The sequence below is a fragment of the Botrytis byssoidea genome, assembly GCF_014898295.1.
Source record: "Botrytis byssoidea strain MUCL 94 chromosome Unknown BBYS_024, whole genome shotgun sequence".
Taxonomy (NCBI): domain Eukaryota; kingdom Fungi; phylum Ascomycota; class Leotiomycetes; order Helotiales; family Sclerotiniaceae; genus Botrytis; species Botrytis byssoidea.
In genome coordinates this window covers 82,370-93,550 of record NW_024065865.1, presented here as the reverse complement: position 1 = coordinate 93,550, position 11,181 = coordinate 82,370, and the positions used below count along the sequence as shown (strand labels likewise).

The 11,181-nt window shown below is 31.9% G+C and overlaps 1 protein-coding gene across 1 annotated transcript; it reads right to left on the bottom strand.

Annotated features, from left to right (window-relative positions):
• Nucleotides 1-1,085: 1,085 nt before the first annotated feature.
• Nucleotides 1,086-3,688, bottom strand: EAE97_009816 (uncharacterized protein; the record flags this gene model as incomplete). The annotated part of the gene is made up of 2 exons (XM_038880331.1): nucleotides 1,086-3,525; nucleotides 3,579-3,688. The coding sequence occupies 2 exons, from the start codon at nucleotides 3,686-3,688 to the stop codon at nucleotides 1,086-1,088; spliced, it is 2,550 nt and encodes an 849-aa protein (XP_038728698.1).
• Nucleotides 3,689-11,181: the final 7,493 nt, after the last annotated feature.

Sequence of the window (11,181 nt, the reverse complement as noted above, 5' to 3'; positions counted from 1 at the left end):
GGTGAGCTCAATTGTCAGACTTCCACTAGATATCGAAGAAGAGGAAAGCTAGGTTCACTGGATATTCTCGGGTGAGAAGTACTAAAATGTCAACACGGAATCACTCAAGATCTAATTGTCTTATGGTTGTATTATCTCCCATTCTTAGTCTTGGTACCTTTCAATTCTTGACAAGATGTATCGCATCAAAACTCCTTCAGTCTTTTGTATCTTAGATTCGTTCGACACATCAGGCTCTTGTCACACTTGCTGGTGGGATTTACAGCAATTTTAGGCCTGGCTTCTACGCTAGGACTTGTGAGATGGTGAACATTATAATTTATATCCAACGGGTGAGTTGCCTGTATCTCGGCCTCTTTTCACTCATGCTGTATGGCAGCAAAATACTCTCCTGTTGCGTGCGCCTTCCGGTGTCCTTGAAGCGCTCTTGTAACGAGAGAAGCTCTACACACATTCTTACTTTAGCTGTTAGATACGCTTCGCAAGTTCCCTATATTCTATCCACGGGATTCAAAATGATTGGAGTCTTATGAGCATAATTACGTTCACCTTGAGATGTCTAAATATTTATCCCGCCCTGCAGGTGATCTCTCGACAAAGATCATGGCTGTAGAGGTTATCTTCAGGCTTCAATACCATGGCAATACTTTCCATTTAATCTATACACCATAATCGCTTTCCAAGATGCGTAACAGAATAAGTACCGGGCTCTGTCAATTTGGCTCTAGGCCTTATTCTTAATTACGAATCGCAGCATTCACTTGGCATCACATTTGAGCAGAGTTGTCATTTTCATGAAACAGTAGTGTATTTTGCAAGCAATTTGCAATAAAGTAAACGGGCGTAAACCCTTACTCTCCTGTGCTACTGCCTATACCTTCTTTCATTTCTTTGGTAATAGCCTCCTATCCTTGCATTTTTGTTGATTCAGCGGGGTATATGAAGCCATTGAGAGGGACTTTACTGTGGAGGGGGAGTTGTCATCTCTGGCAGTAACAAGTCGGAAGCGACACTTCTATGGAGACAAAAATGTATGTATTGATATATTAAGCAGCATGATTCTCAGAACCAACTCAATCAAAGATTTATATACTTACATTGAACCTGTATGAATTTTCACCGCCGAGCACTTTTCTCGTTCCAGCCACCTCAAAGACACCACTTGTGTTACTCGGTGCATTTATAATGACGTCCACAACTCCTTCATTCAATGTCCACTTCACGCTCAAGCTTCCATTAAAAGCAGTCACTACCCTGGCGCTGGCAGTCTTGAGCCCCATAGCCAAACCAACGTCCGGATTGATAAGCCAGTTTCTATAGCCATACCCAGTTCGACCATCAGCACGTCTCAATCCCGCGGCCCATTCGGTAAGTAAATATGTAGGTGCTCCACCCCATGGATGTGCAAGACTTGTGAACAAACCAAGTCCCGGGTTGCCTTCAAGATTTACATACTCCCAGCTCGCACCTGTGGATGTTTTTGGATTTGACAACATTGGAGACCAGAGGCTTTCGAGTAAGCTCAAAGCCTTGCTACTTGCATTGTGTGAGATAATCGCTGCAAGCAAAAATCCATTTATATTAGGCGAAATATTTGTGCTGAGATCCGAACTATTGACTTTTGTCGAATCTTTATATCCCGGCCCTAGCTTTAGGGCGTCGAGAGCTTGTAAGGATTGAAGTGCTTGGGTCGTATTTGCTGTGCCTGATGTGATACAGAATCCAATTGCCGCAATAGAATAATCGCCAGGCGAAGCGGCAGAAAGGGAATAAACGCCGATGGTTGGATTCCACAACTGCCTGTTGACCGCGGTGGATATTTTCGTTGCCGCGGTTTGATACTTGGTAGCCGACGCCAAATCATTTAAAGCCATAGCCACTTCCACAAGCTGGCTCAACGCTTGCACAAGGGCACAGGAGACAGCAGAGCCTTGGCTTGGACCAAGGAACGAAGAGAGAAAGACAGGTAGACCAGTATCAGGACTGAGTTGTGCGATCAACCAATCTGCCAGAAGTTGCCAGTTTGACCATGTTTGATGTGCAAATTCAAGGTCATTACTTGACGAAATATAATTAGAGTAGGATATCAATCCAAGAATTTGGTAATCAGCTAGAACAGCACCATAAATTTCAAGACCAGCGGATGCATCACCACCGAAGGCAAATGTCTGCTTGGCGCCAGATGCATTGTAACCAATCGGTGGAGCAAATGGTAAAAGTCCATTTTCTGTTTGCCAGTCTAGAAAGATATTCAAAGTCCCCTTTAAATGGTCACTTCGAGAAGTGGTGACCGGTATTATGCGGCTTGTATGATAAAAGTCGCCTAACCATACTAGGCGATCTCGTTTCGCGCCATCTAGACACGTTGTTTGGAGGTTAGAGTGAACGCCGTACTCAGTCAGTACCAAATCTGTATCAGTCATCATCGTGTTATTATATAAAAGCGACTGATTGAACGTGTCCCGAACGATCACATTCTTGATGTAGCCAACCTGATCTTGCCAGCCACCAAATCCAAAAGTGCCAGCCGTCTGTATTGGTGTTTCACCAACATAATAAGATGACAAAGAAGTATTGAAAATTTCTGCGTCGTCTATATATACCGCAAGGTTGTCTGCAGTATCAAGGATGGTCCGCACCGTATACCAGGTGTTCTCTTTTATGGGAGGTGTATTGAATACATCTAGGCGGTAAGAAGGAAGTGTAGTGACATTGACTAAAGAGTAACCATAGGAGAGAATCAAGGAATTTGGTGGAGTAAGTGTAGTGTTCGTATTGACAAAAGTTGTATTTTTAGGTAGCTCCCCAATTAAGTTCAATTGAAGGCCTAAGGGTGTAGCAATTGGAACCCCAATCGCCCAACCTATCCCGCCTCTTTTGATCATAGTGTTGAACTCCAACGTGTAATTCTGAAACGAAGCGCCTTTAATTGTAAGTCCTGGTTTCATACCCCTTACAAAAGCACCATTCATATCAAACTCCCACATAGAACCCTGAGTTCCGCGATCGATGCAGGCCAATGATGATGCCCTAGCTCCAAGGGCCCAAATATCGTTAAGCATGACATTGTCGGACTCAAACCCACCGGGCAGTGTACTGACATCAATATTCGATACTGACGCAGTAAATCCAATAGTTGAAAACGTTACGGTTCCCGATGTCAAGAGGCTGATTGATTGCCATTTTTGTCCTCCTTGAAGTAGAAATGCTTGGAAAGGTCCAGTCTCATTGAGTTCAAAGGTTTCAACACGATACGTATTCGAAAGACCAATTGCAAAGGGGAAAGGTCCGTCAGAGAAGTTAGTACTGAGACCCTTGAATTCTTCCGAGTATTTGACCTCAATTTGAACTTTCCCACTGATGAATTCTACATCATAGTATGGATAACCTGCGACTTCATGGCCATAATCTAGCGTGGCCACTGGTGTCGATGGAGTAAGCTCAAATTTGGCCCCACTCGATAGGGGTAAGGTTGGTTCAGTCGCCAGTCCTATCCTAAGTGGTTTAGTCACAGAAGTAGACGAACTGTTCATGTGTAAGATTAGCATTTTTCACATTCATTTCGATTGTTAACATGCCTGTGAAGATCTCGGGAATGGGAGGAAAGTCTTGATCCTGTCGCAAGTGCAGCAACTTGAGTTGTCATCAACAACCATGTTGTCAAGTAATGAGCGATACTCGGATTCATGATGACAATATCAACCATAAAACCTGCAAATCAGAATCACTCAATCTCCTGCTCCAACACGGAATGAGTGCGGTCACGTGCTTTTGGGGAGGCGAAGATAATGTGCTGGAGCTTGAAATTATCCTGATATAGGAAACATCAAGCACGTTCTTATACCGATACGAAATCATGTCTGCGATGAAACGGGTGGTTGGGGTTTATTCTCTGCCGATTGTGTGATGTCAGGTTAGCTAAGTGAAATCTAACCATCGTCGGTGTGGGGATACGATACGTGAAAGTGGGTGTGAATGACTAGCAATTACAGAAGGTTTTTTTGGGCCTCGGATGAATTTATCGCGAGTCTATTTGTTCCCAGTGAACGGCGGCATTCGAGAGAAAATGCGGAGAACAGTGGGGTATTCATACGCGTATCGTACTCCTAATAAATTACACGAAGGCTCACGACTGACAGCAAAAGCCAAATACCAACAACCTATACCTCGATCGAAATTTGATATCAAATCAATGAATTGATAATACTTTTTAAAATTTTCAGGAATGGTTGTTCATCGACTATTGATTTTTCCATAAATAATTGGAAAGGATTTTAGATACAACCCTAAATTAAAATGCGATTTTGAAAAAGATTTATATTAAAATATTGTGCTGATTTTGTAGGTGCGGTGTTCGATTTTCTCTGTTGGTTGCGAGGGATTGTACTGTTGAAGCTCCTCGCTTTTAGTGCGAAAAGGACTTGGCTATACTCCACCCGTCCACTACTCAAGGACAAGATCTATGCAATTGTTTACCGTTCCAGCTTCCGAACTCATATCTTCAACCGAATGCCCTGTCCAGACCAACTTAATTAGCGAAACAATAAAGAGAGGGGATGGATGAATGTCATTATAGAGACAAGTCTACTTTCTCCTCCCTGCTCTGTATACTCACGTACATTTCCCAGGCGTGGTTGGTATTCAGAAGTCAAAGGTCAGTTGATGATGCTCGAAAGCGTTGCCTATCTTTTGGCCGACAGGCATTATATCAGGCAGGTCTTTGGCCGGGGTTGGAGAGTACGATGTCTATCTCACAGTGACATCAAATTCTTTTAAGAAGTGTTCATACCAACAGAATAGTTTCCAATAGTCCGAACCGCAGTCTGGCAACCAGAAGCTTTCAATCTCTAGATCTGATTAATCACTCAACATGCATAAAATGGTAGGGATTGTATGTATTTCGAATTTTACACTTTTATCAAATTGTGAAATCCGAGTTTTGATATGGTAGTCCAGACTACTGCGCTGCCCATTCAATCTCGCCTGTTGTTATAATGATTGTAAGAAATGATGAATATATGAGGGAATGATTGCCCAAGTGGCACGTTGTTTTTGACTTCTTGTGAAGTTCGGCCCGAACTATGAATATACAGCAACGATATAACAATGACAAGAATATTATCGGATTGTCAAAAGTGATAAGGTGTGAAAAAGGGCTATATTCATTGAGATTAGGAGATTGCATTCCAGAGTACGAACTACAATTCAAATTTAGACATGTGAAGCTCGAAGGTTCCGAGTGGGATATGGTAAAGTAGAAGTCGTTCCCTTTATGACTATAATTGCAATCATGATGCATGTTAGGTATGTAAAAGTAGACGAGATAATTCAGAGAGTACTTTGATCAAAAATAATTATACAAGGCTTCTGTTCATACTAGTCAAATAATTCTTACTTAACTTGACCCAAAATAATTTAAAAGATCTAATACTAAGCGTATGTTAAAATTATAAGAATGAAGATAGAGTATTTCTATGAATGTTTATTTCTGTATTCATTTTTATTAATGAATTCAGCATTATTTCTGGTTAATCAATTTTGATTGTATAAGTCTGTAAATCTGAATAATAAATCATATAAAGATTAGGGAATATAGTTGAATCTTAGGGCTAGTTTGAATGAACAAATCCGCGCTAAATCCACTGGATATTCCACACTTTTTGAAAACAGATTTTGAATTCATATTTGAATATCAAATTACAGATTCTATTGAATAGTCCGTATTTCAATGAATTTAGTATATTTTGAGATAAAAAAGAAATAAATCACTCTAAAATAATACTAAATAACCCACAATTTTTAATAAATTTATATAAGAAAATAAAAACACGAATTAAAAAAAACAAAGACTAAAAAAATAGGTTTTATTGAATTTATTAAAACAATTTATTCTTTTTATAAACCTTTCTAAATTTTTAAATCTAAAGCTTTAATGTATAAATTTTAAAGTTATAATAAATAAAGCTATTTCTATATTTATTTATTTGATTATTCAAATAATAGCAATATACTGAAAATTCGTATTACTCTATCTAATTTATATATATATTATATATATATTTTACTTCCTTTTATTTTGATAGATTTTATAATAGATTTGATATACAAACTATAAAATTACAATTTATTTTTTAATTTTTTTGGAAATAGATTATTGCTATTATGGAATCTGTAATGGCATAAAGAATGGATTATTTCAGTGGATTCAGTATGGATTTCATATCCAAACTAGCCCTTAAACAATTCTGTATGGTTATTATTCTAGTAGTAAACTATTAAAAAAAAATAAGAATGAATAAAACTTATCGGGAGTCTAATCTATTAACAATAATGTAGATAGTTGAGTATACTATTAAAACTGGTATAAATTTATTTGAATCTTATTTGACTTTTAAATGGTCTAGATCCTACATTTCAAGATAAAATCTATAATTATTGAAAAATGGTATTTGTTGATCCGGAATTGAAATTTACCATAGAATGCTAAAACTTAGAGTTGAAATATTCAATCTGTTAAATCTATTAAATCTGAATTTGAGAATATAGAATCAATGCGTAGATCTTAGATTTAATAAGTGAGAATTTAAATAGTATACAAACAAAAGCATGTTAATTTGAGTGATATCTTAGTAACATTTTGGATATTTAGTACTGTAAGAGTAGTTCATTGACAATAGTATACATAATAAATAGTCTTGAAGCTTGGAAAATCGTTATAACCGCTGATAGAAAGTTAAGATTAATCTTGAAGAATTATTTTCAAGTTTGCTGGGAGGGATATTATATTATTTGAGATTTTATAATCAATAGAAATATTTCTTCATAGGTAATAAATAAATCGAAATCTTAGAAATTTTAGAAATTTAAAAAGTTTGAAAGATCTCAGAAAATTAATAGATGAAACTCAAAACAGAATACTATAATTGTTTCTATATTCTACTTCTTTCTTGCTTATTATTTATTTAAGAATGCCAAGAATGCAATCGAATCTAAAACTTCATTACTCAATCAAATAGAATACAGTTTCCGTAAAAAATTTATGAATCTTCAAACAGATCTTGTGATAAATCCTTAACAAGTTTTCTATTCATTGATAGTATATTATTTGTAACAAAGCTTTTAATTTGTAAAGTAGTTAAATCTCTTTGAAATTCAACTTATAGATCTCTAATTTTGAATTTATCAATCAATTTATTCTTTTATTTGAATTTCATAATTATGTATTCTTTCGTATTGAACTAAACTATTTGAAATGAATTTGATTTTTATTCTATAACATTATCTATTCATTTATTTTCTTTTGATAAAGTCATGTTATTATAATTGTAATAGCTCTGGATATCTGAATAATATACTATAATATGGTAAATTACTCTGATGCCACTAAAACCTCAATAAATTACTCTCATGCCACTAAAATTAATATCTTTTTACTCTTATACCACTTAGATTCTAACCAAAACAAGCTAGATTCTATAGTAGACTCTAATCTTATATATGTAGATTCTATAATTTTATTATAGATTCTATTACAATAGATTCTAATTTTCATTTGTAGATTATAGAGATTCTATTTTTTACAGTAAAGGGGGGGGGAGGACTAATTAGGATTATATAGATACATTTTTCATTCTTTTTGAAAAAGAAGAGAAAGGGAAGAGAGGGTGATAGGGAGTACAGAATCTATAATGAAATCTATAGTAGAAGCGAAGAATCTATGATGATATGATAGAATCTATAATTGTATATATTCATTAAATATTATATTCAAAATACTAGGAATCTATGTATTTACAGATAAAATCTATCATAAAATCTAGATTGTTTTGATTAAAATCTAAATGATATGAAAGTAAAGAGATATCAATTTTAGTGGTATGAAAATAATTTATTAGACGTTTAATGGTGTGAAAGTAATTTACCGATTATAATAAAGAGTTTTCAATAAAGATTTGATTAAAAAACCTTAAGTTTTCAACGAGATTATTATTTATTTTTGATCAAAATATTTATGAATATATTTTCAACTTATTCTTTGTTCGATGATATAATGTAATTGATTTTAAAAGGAATATTATTGTTTCCAGAGTAATCTTGGGGTGCGTTCGGATCACTTCTTTTAAATTATTTCTATTTACTAGACCTAATTTATTTAGTAAATAATGCCCAAAAAGGTCAAATAATGGGTTTATCGAACACTTGGGGTTGTGAACCAAATTATTAGGAATTATTTGATAAATAAATTCGTTTGCCGAACGCATTTATTCATAAATAATTATTACGATTCTTAATAATCCAAAGAAATTAAAATAGCAAATGCTTTCAAGATTGCCATACATTTGTCTTAAAGCAGCTTTTTGAAGCATTACGAATAAATCTTCAACAAATCTTCATTATTATCTACCCCTGTCATTTTTCAACATCACTCAAATATATTCAATACCATTCAAATATACTAGCCTGAATACCCTTGCTGTTTAATATTAGTACAGGTTTCTTTAAATAAATTAAAAAACAAATCCAACGCACCCTTAGGGCTAGTTTGTATATATAAATCCGCGCTGAATCCATTGAATATTCTGTACTTTTTGAAAACGGATTTTGAATTTATATTTAGATATTAAATCACGGATTTTATTGAATAATTTATATTTTAATATATTTTGAAATAAAAAGAAAATAGGTTATTTTAAAATAATATTAAATAATTTATATTTTTTAATAAATTTGTATAAAAAAAATAAAAATATGAATTAAAAATAAGAATTAGAAAAAACTAGTTTTATTAAATTTATTAAAATAATTCATTCTTTTTATAAATCTTTATAAACTTTAAAACCTAAAGCTTTAATATATAAAATCTAAAGTTATAATAAATAAAATCTAAAGCTATAGGTTTATTTTGAATTAAAATTTATAATTATATATAAATTAAATAAAACTATTTCCATATTTATTTATTTAATTATTCAAATAATAATAATATATTAAAAATTGGTATTATTTTATTTAATTTATATATATATTATATATATATTATATATATATTTTATTTCCTTTTATTTTAATAGATTATTTAATAAATTTGATATATAAATCATTAAATTATAAATCAATAATCCACTCTTTTTGAAATGGATTACTATTATTATGGAATTTGTAGTGATACAAAGAACAGATTATTTTAGTGAATTCAGCGCGGATTTTGCAATTAAACGAGCCCTTAGAGCTTTCAATATTTGAATTGATTGATAATATTTTCTTATTCAAATATATATGTTTGACTTGTTTAATTGAATTTGAATTATCCAAAGTGTTTTAAAATTTACTAAGATATATGGTTGAAAGCGTTATTGATGATTAAAAGCTACTTAGTGGATTCGGGGATACGAGTGAGATCGATTGGTAATATATCATATAGATAAAATATTTCTAAGAGTTTTAGTATTATAACACAGAATCGAGATTTCGAATTTTAAAAATTCTAATTAAATAATTATAGGATCTAGTTTAAAAACTACAGAATCTAAATCATATCAAGATGAACTTGAATAAAATTTAGTAGTATAAGAATAGTTTACTACCCAATAATATCATCTATTTTTCAATCAATTTATTGATTTGCTTCAATTTATATATTTGGTTGCAATAATTTTGTAATATAATCATAAATGAATCAAAGATTAGAAATGATATGATTTTCTAGAAATTTATAATTATATATTACAAAAATCATATAAAAACTTGGATTGTTTCTACAAATCTATTAATACTATTATATAACACTTTTTTCTGCTTAACTCATTAGAATTCTTTTAGCTCTTAGTATAAATAAACTATACAGTTTTATAAAGATGATTGATAAGATTATGAGTGAATGAAATATATAAAAGTCCAGGAAACAAGATCAATCGTTCATATTATAGAAATCAAAAAATTGATTGAGGATAGATCAATTATCCTGAAGCTGTTTTTAGTAAATCAATTTTCTAATTATGCAATACTTTTTATTCCTATAAATTAAAATGATACTATTATTTACTTCATTTCTTTCTACCGTAAAATAGATAACTTGGTAAAAGATAGATAAAAAAAATAACTACTGATTCCCAATTTAACTACCTTCACAGGACAAGCAGTGATATAATACAATGAAAGTATAGTATCTGTACTGATAAAATAATAATCCTATACTTTTAACAATACTAATATTAACGAGAAGACATTTTAATAATTCCCGAACCTTTGAACAGTACTCAAACTTCTGAACAACATTGATGGAGTTTGGCTTTCATGATAATAGTAATAATAAAGCTTTAGTTCTATAATTTCTATGTCCCTATACATTATTCGAATCTATATAGTACTAGTATTATACTTAATCAGAGTTTTGGAAAAAAAAAATCTAAAAATTATATCAAAATACTATGAAAATTAATATATCGTTAATTGTTTATTACAAAAATAGTCTTGAAACTCTAATACAATTAAAATATCATGACTTTCGTAATACTTATTAAAAATAAAAAAAATCATATTTTATTTGATAATAGTTTCATGACCCCGTAATTCAATTTATAATATCATTCTAGGGATCAATGTATACAATTTGAAATACTGAAATGGTATAAGTTATATGTTTATAGAACTTAATTCATATAATGATTTAGAATTTAAAATTTTTATTACATTTGTAGAAAATCTTTAATATAATACATAAGAACAATACATGAAACTTAATTAGTAATTAGTTTTTCACTGTAGAACACAGTTAGTCATCTCGGAGGACGCTGTTTATATATGATTTGAGAACAGTGAATGGTAAACTTTAGGAATATGGATTTGGTTTATAATAAGCTTATGATTTAGGTTTTACATGGCGAAAAAAATAAATTTATGATATAAGAACTACAGAAAAATAGAAGATAAAGAATCTAATATATTCTTGCATGTCTTTAATCAGTTCTCTATCATTACACTCTGATATAGTTACTAATTTATTTTTAAATATATTTTTGGTTTTTCTGGAATAATAAACTTTGTTTGCATTATAACTAATTTTAAAAGGTTACTAATCACTTTAAACTTCAAGTATCATATATATATATTTTTATATTTAAATTATTGGATTTATGAAAACTAGCTATAAAGTTTATAGGATATGATTATAGAAATTCGAAT